The sequence below is a fragment of the Phocoena sinus genome, chromosome 17 (assembly GCF_008692025.1).
Source record: "Phocoena sinus isolate mPhoSin1 chromosome 17, mPhoSin1.pri, whole genome shotgun sequence".
Classification (NCBI taxonomy): Eukaryota; Metazoa; Chordata; class Mammalia; order Artiodactyla; family Phocoenidae; genus Phocoena; species Phocoena sinus.
The window spans coordinates 2,299,152-2,318,728 of NC_045779.1; the positions used below are offsets into that span (position 1 = coordinate 2,299,152).

A 19,577-nucleotide genomic window follows, 5' to 3' on the forward strand; every position below is an offset into this window, starting at 1 on the left:
GTCTAGGTATCAAGTGTCTATCAACACCTCCATTTCTTACCTACATGGCTGCTGACCCTGTGTGACGCCCAGCACCCCACGCCCCCTCTGAAGCACTGAGTGTGGTGTGCAGGCCTGGGCACCTGAGAGCTGCACAGCGCCCGGGATGCCCGGTGTCCTCCGTGCTGTGCGGAGAGCTAATCCGTGGAACAGCCACAAGCAAAAAGCACCTCACAGTGCACAGCACATAACCAGAGGAGCTCTGAAGATGAACAAGTCGCAGTCCGTGTGAGACCGAAGCACTGCGGGGTGCTGAGAAACCGGGTGGATTTAAGGCCAGTGCCTTCGTTTCCAATCCTGGCTCCTGCTACAGCTGTATCATCAGACCAGTCACTTACCATGTGAGGTCTTTCCTACTGTATGGAATGGGTCTGTGGGAAAATCATGTAAATTATGTAAAAGTCTTTCACACACCATAAAGTACAAGATGGGTACAAATCATTAGAAATTATAACATGCTCTCCCCTTGAATACAGAACTGGTTAACTGTAGAAGCAAAACTGCAGCTTATAGGTGGTTCTCTACCCTGACTGCATGTTAGAATAACCTGTGAATTTTAAAATCAAATTTCAAAGTCGATTAAATTTAATTTGATTTAAACTGTAAACAGGGGGAGGGAATCTCTCAGGGTGAGGCCCAGGCTCTGCAGGTGACTCTAACAAGGCAGCTTGGGTTGAGCACCCTAGCTACACCCTCCTAATTATTGCCATGCCCAATCTAAATGATTTTTTAAATCTCTTTGGACTATTCAAATCTGTGCTCTCTTTGCTAAAATGATAATCAAGAGTTAATAACTACAAATAAAAGCATCGGGATAAAACTAAATATTTACCACAAGAGGGAGTAGGTGAATCAGTTATTCGGTTTCCATGAAATTAGCATAAAGTTTCTCAGTGAGAATTAAAAGTCACCCTTCAGTATTGGGGCGGGGGGGGGGGGGTTGGTTCCAGGACCACCCCCTGCAAATACCAAAATCTGTGCAACTCAAGTCCCTCATATAAATGGTAGTATCCGCATGCACCCTGCACATCTGTACATCCTCCCCTAATCATCTTGACTACTTGTAATACCCAATACATAAATGCTACGTATAGGAAATACAGCGTAAATGCTATGTATATAGTTGCCGGCACGTGACAAATTCAAGTTCTGCTTTTAGGGACTTGCTGGACTTTTTCCCCCCAATATCTTGATGCATGGTAGATGAATCCATAGATGCAGAGCCCGTGGATACAGAGGACCAACTGTATATGTGAAAACACCTTTAAACAAGTTACAATGACATTTTATTACTAATCCTAGTTGAATAAAGTAGGCATCTTTGGGAAGATTTACAAGTTAACTTTAGAAGAATTCAGAGATGGTAACAGGTGAAAAGCAAACAAGAATAGGTTTAATTCCTTCTTTCCATGAACACCCTGGGGTATAACTCCAAGAAACAAAATAGTGCAAAGGTAGATGAAGAAAAGGGGAGAAAAAATGAGATCAGCAAAAGATTAAGTAACCGATAACCAGATAAGAGAAACTGATCGAATGCATTTCCACTTACGATATAAATATTTTCTTATGGTTCTCCGCCTTATTATATCACGTTACCAAAGCATATTAACAAAAGACACTGTCAAACATTTACTGAATCTTGCCATGTTAAGCTTAAAATTCTTTAGCTAGTGGGACATACCTGAGACTGGAGACTTGTTCTCTGCTCTCTAGGTTTGGGAAAGGCCTCGTGAAGCAAGCCTTGGAATTTACCAGAACGTTCCAGTCCCTCAGGCTTCTCTCAGCTTATGGATATAAGTACTGTTTTCTTTTACTACAGGTGAATCTTAAAAATATGTTTACACGAAATCTGAAAGTGTCGGTTTAAACAGTTACGGAGCATGGCCCCAAGATCCTAAGTAAACTATATGTCTAAATGTCCAAATATCAAGAACACACGTCACCATCAGCTGCTTCAGGTATTACCCAGTGGGCTGATAATACCCAAGTCTGACGTGGCCAGAGTAGTTTACGACCATCTCTCACACGCCTACACCAGACACTACGCCAAAGCAGTCAGTAAACTAGGAGTGTGAGCAACTGTGACAGGGCAGAACATGGTTTACAAGGTAACGAGAACAGCCGTAGGTCTTGATCCAACTCTGTTAACGCACTCACTTTCCACGGAAGCCATTTCATCAGCCCTTCTGTTGTACTGCATATTCACCTGTGAAGACACTCCAGGGCCAGTGCAGTGACCAAGTCACATCAGTACTCAATAAAAATTCCTGAACTAAATGAAGAACAGCCAATAAATCTGACCCAACGCTTCTATTGCTAGTTCAGAAGCGACGTGCACCATTTCGAGGGTGTGGGATGTGTCTTCTGCACTGCTGTACCCTCAGCAGCGGGCTCAATGGCACGTATGATAAATACTCTTTGGGAGAATGATGAAGTACATAAACTTAGCTACCATCCCAAATTTAAAAGGTTCACAAGGAAGACTGAGGCAAGTGATATATAGACAAAGCATAAAAATGTGTATTTGTCACGTCTTCATGTGTCAAATCTATTTTATCACAGAATGAGGCATTGTACAGAAGTAAATCTTACAGAAAAGTATATGTCATTGAAAATAAATTTCTCACTAATTTTAGCTGTTTGCTAGAAATCTTCTAAAATGCAATACAGGCTTTCCTTTCTGTACCTAGGAAAGGTCTTCTGCTTTCAAGTCAACTGCCACCCTCTAAGCATCCTGCCAGTCTGTGCCGAAGCGGAGGTGTCCCCAGGGCTCCACGCGCTGACTGCTCTTCAGGTGGGAAGATGAGACAAAGCGAGGAGACAGGTGAGGGGCCTGGCGGTTCTTTCAGGTTTCTAACCCTGTGAACATGCCTATCCCTCGAGATAAAGTTAAGGACAGAGAAGAGAGACTGCTGTTCAGGCCCTGCCTTGAGTAATTTTTGTAGGAAAAAGTACCTTTCACCAAAATGCAAACACAGGAGGTATAAGCCACTTGAGCTGCTCTGTCTTGTGTGGGCGAGGGTAAGGAAGGGCAACTTGAGCTGGAGACAGGATGAACTTGGGAATCTCGTGCACACTGAAGAAGAGGCGTGCAGTAAGCACTGCATAATCAAGTATCCAGCTTGTTGGCCAGCTTGGAGGATGCGGAGTGTCCAGAGCTCAGCAGACAGACCTGGTGCTGGAAACCTGGGAATCCTCTGCCTGTGGAGGTGACCTGAAGACAGAAGGAAGAGCCACCCTTCACCATAGGCTGAAGCCAAAGAAGCTTCCACAAAAGGACAGAGGAAGTGTATGTAAAGGCAACGCAAAGAGCAGCAGAATCCAGGGGAAGGTTCTTTCCACCAAAGGTGAGGGAGGCTGGACGGGCTGAGGCTGCAGGAGCTCCCGCACAGACGACGTGAAGGCAGCTTCCAGGAGCAGCCCTGCGACACAGGTGAGCCTCTGACGCGGGTGCTCAGTCCGGCACCCAGCTCAGCCTAGAGGAGACTGCCAGGGAGAGACACGGCGTGGGCGCCAGCTCCGGAGGGAGTCGCCGGGAGACGGAGATTCACAAGTCATTTCACACAGAGACACAAATTCAGAGAGGGTGAGGAGTGTTCTGGAGTACACAGTCAGTACATGGTGTCTGTGGTCGTTTATGTTCTGTAAAGTCCAGAAAATACTTACGAAGCAAATGCTACACCACGGCTACTAGGGAAATACGCACACATACACATACATACGTACCTCACAGAGATAATAACGTTCGGTCCTAAAAACTCACCCTGGTGGAGTCTACTTTCTCTATTTTGCACAAGAAGCGAGCTTCAGGAGAAAGGGGCCCAGCACCCAAGCTGCTCGCACCGCACTGTGACTCGATCCTCTGGCCGCTGCTCTGAGACGCTGAAACCAGGAGCAGAACCGTCCCTCGACCCAGGCCAGCTGGGGCCACGCCCACAGAGCGGCTCCCACCACCACCACCCCGCCCCCGCCGGCACCCGCACACGTGCGCCAATGACAGACACTGACATCAGGGTTACAGACGCATTTCAGCAAGTCGGCAAATTCGCAAATACGGTTCAACTGGTTTTGGTGCACGGACGATCCAGGCTGGGGAGCGTTAAGCCTGAAGGTAAAAACTCAGGATGCAAAGTGACCCACCTGAGACTTTTCACAGCACCGAGGGAAGTGCCTTTCAACCTCGAAGAAGAGCTTGAAGAAATATAACCAGAAGAAATTACTATGAAAACTTGGTAAAACTCCTGCAGCTTGCACTGTTCCCTAAAACTGTATTTTTATTACTATTAGCTGCCCTGTAATAATCAGCAGTAACACCCATAAACACAATCATCTGGGGACTTCCACAGGAGCAGCAATGAAGGAGACGGCTGTCAGTAATGACTTCCGCTCCACAACCAGAAGTGAGGGGAAAACCCCAAGAAACACAATAATGGTAGCAACTCAATGCAGGGCATACGGGCAGAAAAAAGATGCACGGGAGCCCAACCAGGGCTAAGAAGTAACGGTGTAAAGGAGCTTAACTGGTCTCAGAAAATGGTAGTGGCCTAAACGCAAGGGTTCTTTTCAAAACAGATTTGCTCAGAGCCCAAAATAAAGCCCATACCAAGAACAGTCTTTGTAATTCTTAAAAAGAAAAAAAATAATAATCATCTCCTTAAAAAGAAGAAGTAGGGTAGAAATATAGAGGGAAAACTGAGGTTTGGCTTAATGCAGAGAAGAAGAGAAGAGAATCTACCTTAGAGAGAACCCTGGAAACCTACAAAATGGGTTTTGTCTCACCAAAAAAGATGGGGGAGATGAGGCAGAAGACCACTCTGGATCTCCCTCATTCTCAGGCCTGAAGTGAGCCATGGGGGTTTTCTAAAAGGGGTGCTTAAAAAGATGTGAAACGATTATTTGAAAATCATATTTCTGATAAAGGGCTTGTACCTAAAATATATAAAGAACACTTACAACTCAATAATAAGTACACCAACAACTTAATTTAAAAATGGAGAAAAGATCTGAATAGACATTTCACCAAAGAAAATAGAGGAATAACCAAAAAGCACAGGAACAGATACTCCACATCATTAGGCATCAGGGAAGTGCAAGCTAAAACCACAAGATACCACTTTATACCCGCTAAGATGGCTATTAAAGAAAAAAAAAAACCATTAGTGCGGCTATGGAGAAACTAGAACCTCGTGTATTGTTGGTGGGAATATAAAATGGTGCAAGCCACTCCAGAAAACAGTTCAGCAAGTTCTTAAAAAGTTAAACATAAACTCACCATACAGCCCAGCAATTTCACTCCTAGGAATCCACCCAAGAGAAATGAAACTCGATGTCTCCACCAAGATTTGTACATGAATGTTCACATCAGCATCATTCAAAATCAGCATTAACTGGTGAAAGGACAAACAAAATGTGGTACACCCACACAACGGAGGATTACTCAGCCACCAGAAGGAATGGACCACTGATACACGCTACAGCACAGATGAACCCTGAAAATGTAACCCTAAAGGACAGAAACCATACACAAAAGATCACAGACTGCATGACTCCACTGACATGAAAGGTACAGAAAAGGCAAATCTACAGAGACAGAAAGTAGCTAAGTGGCGGCCAGGGGCTGGGGCAGGGGTCTTTACGGGTGATGGAAGTGCTCTCAGATTGGATTATGGTCATGTTTGTACAACTCTGCTAACAGACTTAAACTCCCTGACTTGTACAGTTAAAATGGGTGAACTTTATGGCATGTAAATTAGAACTTCATCCAAGTGAGGAAGAGGGCTAAAGTGAGAGAGAAAACATGAATGTCTGAAGTCAAAGGCAATGTCAGTGTAGCTGAATAAGTAAGTACCACGTAACGTCCTGTGGTAAAGAGAAAGAGCACAGAGACCAAACATGACGGCCACGCGCAGCTTGACCGGCCCCCTGGGAAGTGAGGGCATTTAGGTACACTGGCAGTGCTCTTCCCATCAGACACGCAAGCCTGCCCACCGCGTGACCTGTAGGAACTAACGCTGCAGAGTTGAGGCAGCGGCGTACGCAGTGCTGGGTGATTCTGGCAGTCTCTCCACAGTCACGTCTGCTAACTCAGGACCTAGGCAAGAGACTGAGAAAGTCATTCAGCCCGAGGTTACAGGTTTTATAAGCAACACCTAAGTTTTATATTATGGGTTACATAAGGGGTGGAACCCTCAGCACAAAGGACCAGAATGGAGACGAAGCGTCCCCACCTGAACCAGAAAGATGATCAGAGTAAGGTGCCTGCGTGGTTCTGATATTTAATGAGGACAAGAGAGACCTCTTTCCCGCACCCTATTCAATGCGCTTCCCTGGAGAAGACAGCACTGAAAGGAGGGTCAATTAAGGACTAGATTCTGTGTGGAAACCCTTTGCTCCAGGAAGACTCCTAAGGAGAAGAGAGCGGAACAAGAATTTATCTTCAACTGGGAACGAAACAAGTTGTCCAGAAGGAGGCATGATTTAGAACCTGGAGCAGTCCATTTTCTCAGTGCGCGGCAAAACTAAATTCCATTTATGAGTAACTGCTCCAAATGTGGTGGAATCACAAGACACTTCCTGCGGCCAGGATCACCCTAACCTCTCAGTGAACGAGAGCTCTCAGGACTGCAGCCCACCCTCTCCAGGGGAGATCCCTCAAGGGGCGCTGCCCTCCCGGTACGGCCCAGAGCCTCCGGATCACACGGAGCGTGTCCTCGGGCGAGGAGTGCTGCCCACAGGAGCACGCGCTGCCCGTCCCGGGACTGGAGGGCAGGGCTGAGGGCCAGGGTTCTAGAGCAGTGCAGCAAGGAGGCAGCTTCTGCTGCCACGGCCTCTGCGAAGCACTGGGCCAAGCCCGACGCACGGCTCTCAGATCGTTACAGGCAACACGGAAGCAGCCCCCTGTGGAGCTGGTTCCAAGTGAATTTTACGGATGTATCCCCCTCCTTGACTTTAATTAAATGCTCGAGAAACACAAACCAAAAAGGGGGAGCAGGAGGAAAAAAGATGAGCTTCCTCAGAAGCTGGAGAGATCCAAGGTTTATTAACTGTAATCACAGTCTTACAGACTCCGCTCTCTGCCTTTCCTTTTTTAAAATGTCTTTATCTTTCTCATCAAATGAATCATTTACCAGCAAAAGGAGAGGTATTCTATCTTGGTCTTGACTGCAGGACCACACACAGACAAACGCTGGAATACTGTCCAGTCAGCGCGGTCACACATGTGACTGAAGACTCGCGACCTCCTGGAGCCTGCTAACAGGAGGAAGCGGCATCACTGTGGGTCACTCAAACCAAGGTCTGTTTCCCCACAATGCCCGCGGGTATAGAGGAGAAAGCATTCAAGATATGATGACGTTTGCAGTCGGCCTACAAATGCATCTGGCCCCAGTCATCTAATTTCTTGGAGACAAGTACTAAGGAATGGAGTTTAGGAGGGTGACCTCACTGCTGGTAAGGCAGCTAGGTAGGACCCGTGCTCTCCCCCCACCAGGCCTTTGGCTAAACTGCCCTCCCTCACCAGGAGCCAGCTGACCGGCTAAAGGCAGAACAACAGGTGCTTGGACGTGGAGTGAGGCCTGGACTTGAGTCTCAAGCAGCCACAGCTAGTCAAGAAATGCACTGGCTCAAGGAAGGCAGCTCCCACTTTGGAAAAGCAGCTCTCCCTACTCCCCCTCCGCTAAGTTCCTTTGATTTGGAGACCGTCTCAAACCCTAGAGATTCCTTTTTCAAAGAGGCTCTAATGACACAAGTGCTAGGTTTCTGGGGTTCCCAACCTGATGAAAAATTGCTATCTCAGGATCAGCAGAGCACCAAATTTAAATGTAAGCTGCTAAATTTCTTTCTTGGCAGAAATCAATAATGTTACCGTTTTTGACCAGTTATTATGTATCGGGAGCTGACTCAGCTGTGGGCTGAAAGGGCTTTTTTTTTTTTTTTTTTTTTTTAAAGTGAAATGACTGCAGGTTCCACGACTAGGAGAGCAAGTACGGAGCTAGTCAGTGTTTAGGAAGCGGGAACTTCGGGCCTGAAAATGCCTAAAGTCGTACGATGTGAACACATAATTTACCGTGCAGACTGGGACACTTTGGGAAAGAAAAGGACATCATTAATATTGATGCTAGGATAACCAGGAAAAACCAGGACTGCCTCAGCGCACCAGGACCTCCTAGAGTACAGCCATTTCTCTATTTAAAATCCTTCCATGATCCCCATCACTGTAGAGTAGTCTGTAAACCAGTCGCATCCCTGTAACGTGGGCACACACCCAACCACGGCACACAGCACCTTCCTGTCTCTCCACTCCTGCCAGTCTGCAAACTCAAGGGCAAGAGTCCGTGTTATGGGCCTGATGCTCTACCTTAATGCTTGTCACACAGCAGTTCTCAGTAAATACTAAGCGGCTCAGTGACACTCGTGATTGTTCATCCTCCATCCAACATCACAATGTCTCAGAGCAGATGCTCCTGCGTGCATGCTTTGTCCACCCGCCTTCTCAATCCCCCAGCTGTCATTTCCTAGCTACGTGACTCTAGGCGAGTTACTGAACCTCTGTGCCTCGGTTCACTCACCAACATACGCAGGAATCATGACAATACATACTTCACAGGGTTACTGGGAGCATTAAATGAGTTACTGTATGTCAAGTGCTTTCAGCAATGCCTAGCCCTCGTAGTAAGCACCCAGTAAGCTTCTTGAAGGCAGAGACATTTGTCCCTTTTGATCACTGCTGTATACTCGCTCCAAAAATAAGGCCTAGCAGAGAGACATTCAACGAGACGGCTGAAACTTAATGACATACACACTTCTCTCCCCGGTCCTGTGCTTTGCCCCACAGTGCCACACCCTCCATACCCCACAGACTCCTGCACCCTAACAAGAGCACAGCACCATCCCCTTCACCATGGGGCACTGACTGATAGCCATCAAACTCTCTACGCCAGCTGTCAGGATGCCAGCTGTCAGGACACTTTACCTGAAGTAGATTACATGATACTCCTGAGTTTCCCACCTTCCAACTGTTCAATTCTAAGTACAGACAATGGCTGGGGGTTCAAAAACAGTTCCAAGAACTTTTTAAGTCTAGGACTGAACGCAAAGCTAACTATCAGGGTCAGGGCTGAAAATAAGGCAAGATTACTGCTATGACCTTGTGTTTCCACACTTAAGGAAGGTAACTACTTTTAGAATATACATTCAAACATACATTGTACACAAAGTTACAAACCCTATAAATCATAAACAGTAATACAAACTCAGCTTACTTTTTAAAATAGAATTTTACAAAAATTAAATTACCTAAAATTAAGCCCACCATTGTACTTAAATATCCGGTTCCACTTCCCAGGTTAAGAAAAGACAATCCTGGTTGAAGTTTCAACGCTTCCATAACTTCTGAATAAATGCAAGGTGCTGACAAGTGTATGTTGCCATGCTTCCAGGCTAAGTCTTTGTAAGCATTGTCTCGGTAGCCTTCCAAATAGTAATCTCCGCGATCAATCGCTCTGAAGGCTTGCTCCACTCTTTCAGTGCGGATATACTGAGCTTCTTTTAAGTTATCAATTAAGTCATCATTATCTTCCCCAGCACTCACAGCGCCTCCCATGATAGAATTCAAATCAAACCATAAACTGTAAAATGTAATAAAATTAGCAGAAATGGCTTCCAATAATGTAGTGTGGTTTGTTTTCCTTTAATATTGCACTTGATTTCCAAAAATAAATTAATCCTGAAAGGGAAGAATAAAAATAAACAGGTTTAAATGAATGCTCAAAAGGAAAGTAATTCCAGCTTATTAAATATATAATAGTCATTATAACTAACTACCATTTCTCAAGGACATATTCTGTTCCAGGCACAGAGTTAAGCTCTTTAAATATATTGTTTTATTTATTCTTATAACCACCACAAAAGGCAGCTTAAGTTTGATCTCCTCTGTACAGACAGGAAACCTGGGACACAGAACTAAGTTAAATCACCTCATACTGTGAGGCCCAGTATGGCAGCCACAGTCACACATGGCTACCCAGACCTAAATTAATTAAAATTAAATACAATTAAAAATTCAGTCACACTGGCCACACTCCAAGTGCTGAAGAGCCCCACGTGGCCAGTGGCTGCCATGGTGGACAGGCTGCTCTGGAAGGGGGCGCGGCTGGGGCGTGGGCCCCGGCCTTCCCGACTCCAGAGACCACGCCCCTCCATCACTGAGCCACGTGGCCTTCTTCAGAGTGTGGAAAGCCTAGGTAAATAAACACGAGTTACTGGATTTAAAGTTCCTAAACTTAAACATCCACTATCAATTCCTAAATGCACCACATAAATTCAAAAGGTTAACATAAAGAATAGATTACCTAAACACAGAATACAAAATGGAACATGTTTAAAATGTGTGTATAGAAATAAATATATATACATATATGTAAATATACATATTAAGATTGTTGTGTTTGGTAAACCCTGTCATGATAAATGAGACCACAAATTTTGTTAACAACTTTAATAGTTTAAGCCTTAGAACATACGTTATACACACGTAGGTACAATGAACTTCTAACAAGTCAAACTCAGCATCTTTGAACGGAAACATAAGTGCAACTTGATAAAATAAGAATTTCAATAGTACTATTCAATACACAATTTAAGCTTTATTCAATGCGCTAATAAGCAAATTCATGTATCAATTTCTGAATTGATAAATCAGGCGAGAGGGAAAGCGAGAAACGAAAACACCCATATGGCCAAAAACCAGAGTTCTGACAGCCCACTCGGTCCGCTCCTGACTGGCGAGAAGGCGAGCAGCCGGACCGCAGCCGGACAGAGTGGCCGCGCCCCCAGGGCCTGCCCCACTGCCGGGGCCCCTCTTGTCTCTCCTCCTCTCCAAGCAGGGGAAACACTGCAGACTCGCGCCGCGCTCCTATCTAGCGCGCTCAAGCTCACGCACACAAACGGCTGGCTCCAACGTCCCCACCCGCTCTCCTTGGAAAGGGCCAGGGCCCGCGGCGCCATCCTCCCCGCGAGCTGAGCGCCCTGCAGCCGCCACGCAACGAAGGCGGACGGGGACAGACCCCTTCCAGCTCAAGCACCGCGCGCCGCGCGGAGTGCAATTCCAGCACTTAAACGTGGTGGGATTTGGGGTCGCGCCGTGAGGCTTGCGGGATCTTCGAGGCCTACCGCTGGCCCGCCAGGGAATTCCCCATTTAGCGGTGTTTTTGACAGCATGGCCTCTAAGCACAGGTTATATATAGCTTTCTCACCGGGTCCTCAAAGTCTTCCCGAGACGACAGAAAAGCTGGCGACGCTGGGCTGCGGCGGCTGCCGTCAGCGCCCCCACGGGCAGCACTTGCTGAGGATCTGACGAGAGCGGCTCTGACTACGTTTTACACAGACACATTTTACACACGGCTCTTCCGAAACGCCGTAATCTACTAGCTTGAAAAATTATTTCCCTTCTGCTCTGTTTTATGGCTGAAGAGTGACCTGACCCTTCTCGTGTCCTTCTGAACTCTAACCCAAAGTCATCATAGCAAAACGCACGCGTGGACCGCACCACACGTGAGCTCACACTCTCAGTGAGAAAGGCAAGGGGAAGACCCAAGCGAGCAGGGACTGCAGCCATTTGCCGCCATCTGTGTACTGCCTCACCAACGCCACCGTAAGCCTGGGAAGAAGGCCCTGGCACGCCCACTGTCAAGTGAGAAACCATCCGTAAAGGATGGGGAGCTACAGCTCACGTGACAGACGCTGCTGAAGGAGCCCACGGAGCCCACAAGGAACTGGCTCCCGGGATCAAGGAAGCTTTCCTAAGGGCATGGACTGTGCAACACAGTAATGGGAGTCAGGGAATTACAGGCTGAGGAAACAGCTCAGCCTAAGTCAAGAGAGCAGAGAAATTACACGGAGCTGGGTAGACTTCAGCCTGTAGGCCAGTGATTTCTTTGGAGGGGGACCCTTTTGAGAGTCTGATCACAAACTCCCCTCTATTAAAAAATGAACAAATTAGAAGTGTTGCATACAATTTTAGAAGGCTCCTGAGTTCCTAGAGACCCAGGAGTCCACTCTAGTTTAGGAACATCTACTATAGGCAGCAGAGTCAGTCAGGTTATTAACAAGGGAAATTACTTTTCCATTTTAGAAAGTGCAGTACATCTGTGTTTCAGATCTACTGCAACAGACCAGGCACTCAGAAGGCTGGAAAAAACATCACCTTTGTCAACAGGGTGTAGCGCCCAACTGCAAAATCAGATTTCCCAGACTCCTTTCTCTCTGGTCTGGTAGGAAAGAAACAGATCTGAACAGAAAGCTGAAAGGCTATGCAGGAGGGAGGAAGTCAGGAAAGGCTTCCTGGAGTAGGAGGTACAACCTGCTGCAGAGCATGTTTCTTCAACACAAATGAGCTCACACGTTCAGCATACACGGTAATGACGTGGAGATAATGAAGGTGTGGTGGTTTACAATACATGTTCGTGTTCTGAAGTGACAGGAAGGCACAAGCTTCCACACACTAAAGGCATACCGTAGCAGCTCATAAAGACTTCAAGCGAAAAGCTTAGAATAGAGTACCTTCCTGTGTAAGACAATTAGATGATGGTACAGTGTCTTCAAGTGATCTGGGGGACTGTGGATGCAGATGTAAAACTGGTATGACGTTTTCCCTGAATTAAAACAACAGACTAATGAAGGCTATACCCAGGTTCAGATTTTTTAATTTTAATAAAAATGACATCTATATGCAAATGAAATGATAACCCATAAGCAAACGGTCTTCCAGGGCCTGAATGTCAAAGGAGGACCATGAACCCTAGGGTTTAAGGCTGTGAAGGACTGACTGGCTGTGATGCCAGCTGCAAACCCCAGTAGGGGTTTAGCTGTCCCAGAAATTTTCTTGGGATTGGTATTGTTTCTGCTGGTAAGCTGGCTGCACAGGCTTTGAGTGGCATGCCCCAACGCTATTTTTCCCACAAGCCCTGCTGTTTTGCAAAACATTAGGTGTTTTCAGATGTTATAGTAGAAAAACCCAGTACTTGACCTCTCAGACCCTTGAAAAGATCCTAGGAGACCTCAAGGACCCCAGAGCACATGTGGCAAGCAGCTGGCATAAACGATTACAAACTCAGATGAACAGGGCACAGCAGTTGCACAAGGTGTTAGGGGGCACCCAGCCCAGACACAGTGGGGGGAGGGGAGGGGATGGAAGGACCGCACGAGTTGCCTAAAGAAGTCCTGGGAAGCAGAGACAGCAGAAAGCAGGAAAGGCATTTCGGGATGTAGAAGGGACAGGGGCAATACACCCGCTCAAACACTGCAAACAGCACCGCAGAGGTGAGCCCGGGGACAGAAAGCAGTGCTCCTGAGGCCAGAAGGACCAAGGGGCCTGGCAAACTCGCAGGCCACAGCACATGGAGCCTGGACCTCCTCCTGCAGACGGGGCAAGCCAGGGAAGGATTTCAGACAATGAGAAGCGCACTGAATGACTCAAACAGGATGTTGAGGGAAAACCAAAACCGTAAAAGAAAGGGACTCTTAGAATTGGAATACATTATTTGGTCTGTGGAAGGCAATATTTACATAGTCGTAACAGAAAACATGATTGCTGATTTAACTTGAATAGTCATTTAACCACACTATGAGAGGATGAGAGGGAGGTAAAGGGGGTATGGGAGTTAACCCTTCATCTGTAGCAGGACGTAAAAGCTATCTTTTTAAGTTCCCTCTGGAGTGTGAGCCTCCTGGGGGGGACAGGTGAAGCCAGGAACTGCTATGCTTTGTCTGCAAGGCTCGTAGTATCACTTAACTTTCTAAACTGAGTGTCTGCATTATTTGAACAAAACTGACAAGGTAAAAATGAAGACAGCTATATATATTTATTTAGACCAGAAGAAGTACAATAAAGACACATGGAGAATAGTTTCCTAAGGAATAAAAATACATTTAACAAATAAAATAAGTCTACAGCAGAAAAACCACGGAACAAAAAAGAGATAATATAATTTGCACTACAGAGCTTCAAAGATGTCATTTTATCATATACATTGTTCTGAAAAACTGAGTGAAAAATGAATCACATAGTACATATAAATTGTATGTATAATTATAAGTTACATTTTATAATATTCATTGATTTGATTATAAAAGTAGTATATGCATTTGCAGAAAACCTGAAAACCAAGTAAAATAAAAATTATTGATAAGCCTAACCTTTGAAGAGTCACTGTTATTATTTACTTTCTAAGCATCAATATTCTTATTTTTTTAACACAATGTTGGTATTACACTGTATATATTATTTCAGACATTCAGTTAATGTCCTAAGCATTTATTCATGCCATCAAAAATTCTTCCAAAATCCAGGGGCGTGATATGCCATCAGACAGATGCACCAAGTAACCAATCCCCTGACTACTGGACCATGAGATTTTAAACTGATTATAACCAATGTACATATGAGGAGTTCGCAAGTTAAATCTGTAGTGAATATTTTGATAATTCAACAATCATCTCCTAACCTGAAATTCAGTTCATTTTTTATGAGTAAGGCAAACAATAATAATCTCCTAACTTGAAATACAGTTCATTTTTTATGAGTAAAGCAAACAGTATTAAAAAAGCCATTACAGCATTAGGTCATGGAATGTGTTTGCCAGTTGTTAATTCTGAGATAATTCCATCTCTATCATGGAAAAGTGCCAAACACAAGTCAAGAGACCAAGGTCTAGCCTTGATCCCATTGATAACTTTGCTGAATGGCTCTGGGCAACCCTCCAGAACATCACTTCCTCACCTGTGAAGTGAAGAGGCTAATCCTCTGATTCCTAAGGTACCCCAAGGCTCTGATTTCTCTGCTATTTTGGCATCAGTTAAACCTGCATTGAATACAACTGAGTTAGTTATCTAGAAATGAGCGTCTGTGCCTCAGCATTTCTGTTACTTCAATCACAATTTTTTCTGCCCCACTCCTGCCACTGTCTGTAACATAGAAGAAAAAAAAAATTTAGGGGTGTTCAAGTCCTGCATTAAACAATAAAAGCAAAATAAGGATTCTGAGAAAAAGAAGAAAGGGTAAAGGTAGAATAGGACAAAGTGTCAGAATAAAGGACTGAACAGCTTAAGCAGTTATGTCCCAGAAGGAAGCTGTGGCACTTACTCCTAAGAACAGTTTTCACTCCTGAGGGTGGAGGAACAAAGGGCACATTCACATAAGCTCACCTGACATGATTTCCAAGTGCTCCAAAAGCTGCTTGCCCTATGCTTTCAAAATTAGGTCCGTGACTTTATGTACCTGGCTGTGGGAAAGAACTACTGGCAGCTCCATTCAACATCATGGTGTCTTTCAGGCAGCTCAGGGATGTTTTATGGAAGGTTAAAGCCAAGTCAAAGGAGGCAGGAAGCAAGCCGGTGGCAGACAGACGCCACGGGGCGGGAAGAGAACAGGCGGAAGGCTGACCCCTCCCCTGCCTTCCTGGCACTGGTGGCCAGCAGTCACTCCTTGTGCTTCTGTCCCCGCAGGTGGGGACGCAGCCCACCCAGCTTTGGGGGAAGGAGACTGGTGACCCAAACAAAGGAGAACACACTACTGGAGGGCACGAACATAGGCTCTTTCTTCCTCAAGCCTTCAAGGATCTTGCCATGGGAGTCATGGACCAAGGCCGCTCTGAGTACAGAGAGAACGGCACGGGAACCTTTCTCAATGATGACAGACAAACACGAGGAAACATAGAGACTTATGAAAGGAAGAAAAATAAAAAATAGGGTGAGCCAAGGTTCGCTACTCCATGCCAAAAGCTGCTGAGAGCGTCTAATTAACTCCACGTCCAAGGATAATGCAAAGCTTGCCCTTGTTTTACCACTAATAACACACACTTGCAATTCCCTGTGTACCTCTACCTACCAGGCACTGGAGTCTGTTTCTTCAGCATCCCTACGAAGAAGCACTAACCTCATCTTACTGACAAGAACAAAGTTCAAAGACCACGAGACAAGCTCACAGCTGGCAGGGGTGAGCCACAACGCAAATCCGGTCTGTCAAGCCATGGACCCTCCTGAAACACAACAGCTGACCCAGAGGCTCCTGACCTCTCACTCCGAAGAACCTTTCATTCTCTTAGCTGAAAAGATGTTCAGTTCAGATCTCCTTCCCTCTCCTCAACCTCTCATTTCCTTTTTTTCCTCCCTTTTGTACTCTTGGTTCCAAAGAAAGAATGGATTAGAACAGCGGTCCCCAACCTTTTGGGCACCAGGGACCAGTTTCGTGGAAGACAATTTTTCCACGGACGGGGGCGGGGGCGCAAGCGGTGGGCAGCGGCAGACGAAGCCTGGCTCGGTTACCCGCCTCTCACCTCCGCAGCCCCGGGGTTGGGGACCCCTGGATTCGAGGGAAATTAAGCATCTGATGTCATTTAATGACTGTACAGCCTCGGGCAAACTGTTTAACCTGTGATCTTCAGTTTCCCTATCTATAAAATGGGAAAAATAATAATCACATCATCAATTTGTGAAGAGTAAAGAGTACGCTACATATAAAGCTCCTAATAATACACAAATCCAGTAAATACTTCATTTTCTTTCACTTCTATGACACAATGCACATTCCAAACTTTCATTTTTCAATCTAGAAGACCAAAGAGGGAACACAAAGAAGCACCAGTTCTGGAATCTGGCACAGTTATCACCTAGCGAGTGGCCTCCGTGAGACACGATTCTAGAGAGAGAGTGTGAACCCTGAAGCTGGAGCGCCAGGAAGAAAGGCAAACTGATAAGCCACTGTTCAAGCGTCCACACTAGATACTCTGACATTCAGCAAGTGCTAAGATGCCTATATTCACAGGTGCGGACTTCTCAGTTACCTTCTCAGCCCCACGACTCCAGAGCTGCCCCTGCTGCCTTTCCCCACAGTGCCCCTCATTCTTCTAAGTCTCCCCTCCTCCCCACCTGGGACGGTGGACAACGGCATGAACTCACAGATGGACAGAGAAGCAGTAGGTGGTGGCTCGCTGAAGAGTTCAAGGTACAGGACATGAGGGGGTAAAGAAATACACATTTTTTTAAAAGAAGAGATATGAAGCAACTCAATCTGAATTTTTTTTCTATTTTGAAAATTACAGAACTTCATATAGCTCCAGAAGTCTCTCCTCTCCTCTTACTCAAAGATCTGAATCTACGGCCTTGTCAAACCTCTACCACTGCCACGCAAGCCCGTGGTCACTGAGCACAGCCCTAATCGTAGACCACAAACACCCTCACTACACACGTGTCTGTGACCTAACAAAACCAATCCTCGGGGAATAACCTCATCAGGTTTGAGGATATTTACTTGACATCTTTCCATTTTTCAGCAAGTATTAAGAAGGGCTATACTACAATCCTTAACACTTAAAGACAATCCTCATGGGAGCCACAGCCTGCAAGCTGTCTGCCTCCTCTAACTCGGGAAAAGTCTGAACCAGAATACTGAAATGGCAGCTGTGCTGTCCGCTTTCAGTCCGTTAAGTGACAATTTTCTTAGGACGTAATGAGATCGATGGGGAAGCATGAGAGAAAAGCATACGTATTTTCAGCTCCTCTTGGGTCACGCTTTCAAAGTGGGGCTGATTTGAAAAATTATGAATTCACACAGGACAATATTCAAATAAAAATAAAAGAATACTCCGAAGCGAAACTACATGGTTTGGAAACTACTCATCAGTTCAGATGATTTGTATCCGTTCCCTTCCACTAATTTGTTCCAACATGTCGTTATAAAATGAACCCGAAGATGAGCTCACGCCGAAGATGCTCTTTCTCTGTATTAACGTGCTGTGTAATGCAGAGACTGGCCCTGTCACACAGTATGGTTCTGGGCAAGTGGTTAGCTTTTCTGGTTTTGGTTTTTTCAACTGGGACACAGTCATTACATCAAATTATTTTGATGGCACCTTTAAAAACTTTCAAAAAGTCTAAGTAAGCGCTTTACTAAGCAAAGATAAAGAATGTAAGTAGGTTAACTACCGTTTTCCAGTATTATAAAATGGCATCTTTTTTTTTTTAACATCTTTAATGGAGTATAATTGCTCTACAGTGGTGTGTTAGTTGCTGCTGTATAACAAAGTGAATCAGCTATACGTATACATATATCCCCATATCCACTCCCTCTTGCATCTCCCTCCCACCCTCCCTATCCCAACCCCTAGGTGGTCACCAAGCACCGAGCTGATCTCCCTGTGCTATGCGGGTGCTTCCCACTAGCTACCTATTTTACGTTTGGTAGTGTATATATGTCCATGGCACCCTCTCACTTTGTCACAGCTTACCCTTCCCCCTCCCCATATCCTCAAGTCCGTTCTCTAGTAGGTCTGTGTCTTTATTCCCATCTTGCCCCTAGGTTCTTCATGACCTTTTTTTTTTTCTTCTTCCTCCTTAGATTCCATATATATGTGTTAGCATACAGTATTTGTTTTTCTATTTCTGACTGACCTCACTCTGTATGACAGACTCTAGGTCCATCCACCTCACTACAAATAACTCAATTTCGTTTCTTTTTATGGCTGAGTAATATTCCATTGTATATATGTGCCACATCTTCTTTATCCATTCATCTGTCGATGGACACTTAGGTTGCTTCCATGTCCTGGCTATTGTAAATAGAGCTGCAATGAACATCGTGGTACATGACTCTTTGAATTATGGTTTTCTCAGGGTATATGCCCGGTAGTGGAACTGCTAGGTCGTATGGTAGTTCTATAAAATGGCATCTTTCTGAAGTCCATGATGGCCACTTTATCTATAGACAGACACTAGTAAAAGCTGCATAAAACAAAAACACCTTGTTATATTTCAGTACCAACTCCCATAATATCCTAATTACCTTAGGGTATTTCAGAACAGGTGGTATTACCTGTACCATATGAATGAAGAAAACCAACTGAGAAAGAGTAAATTGTTCTAGATTTCCTAAATACAGAGATATTTCAGCCTTATTCATAGCTCTTATGTCAGGCACTACTACTAATATTCACATTATCAGAAATAAAATGACTAGAAATGCAGGTCTGAGACCCTTGAGAAATGCAAACACACACACACACCACATTGATACTATAGCTTCATTTCATTTATGGGGACAAATATTTCTATCCTTATTTTTACTCACAACGCAGAGAAAGTTTAAGAAGTTCTAAGAAATGAACTGTCGTCCTAAGACAGTCATAACAATGCTACATGGGCTCTGAAGTGAGTGCTAAGAGCTTCACCTTTTAAGTTCAAATGATTCATTTGTCATCCATGGTTCCTTTAGTTAATAAATCTCATTTTCAGAAAACTGTCCAAACTAAGCAATCAAAATGCTTGCAAAAGCTTTTACAACTATAGTTCAGTACCTCTCTCCAGCCTGCACTGAACACTTCTTCACCACGAATCCGGCAAGATGAGCACGACACAGGCACACTGAGGAAAGGATGTCAAAGGATGGCTTCAGTGCACACGGACAGTCTCTGCTCAAGGAAATCAGTCTCTTAAATAGTTAGCATATTTTCAGAAAAAGTAAATTTAAAATTTACTTTTAACTTGGC

General features: G+C 45.0%; 1 protein-coding gene across 8 annotated transcripts in view; it reads right to left on the reverse strand.

Annotated features, from left to right (window-relative positions):
• Positions 1–19,577, reverse strand: part of PCMTD1 (protein-L-isoaspartate (D-aspartate) O-methyltransferase domain containing 1) — a 61,748-nt gene that overhangs the window by 25,157 nt on the left and 17,014 nt on the right. For 2 of the 8 annotated variants that reach the window (XR_004346560.1, XM_032610599.1), the window contains exon 2: positions 9,334–9,763. The exons of 2 other annotated variants lie outside the window; for them this stretch is intronic. Coding sequence is in view for 1 of the 6 variants with exons in the window: in XM_032610599.1 (XP_032466490.1) it covers positions 9,334–9,640 (307 nt within the window). In the remaining 5 variants the exon portion in view is untranslated. Of the gene's footprint in view, positions 1–1,720; positions 7,291–9,333; positions 9,764–19,577 lie in introns of those variants that run through there. 4 more of the 8 variants (XM_032610602.1, XM_032610601.1, XM_032610600.1 and 1 more) reach the window with 4 other exon arrangements.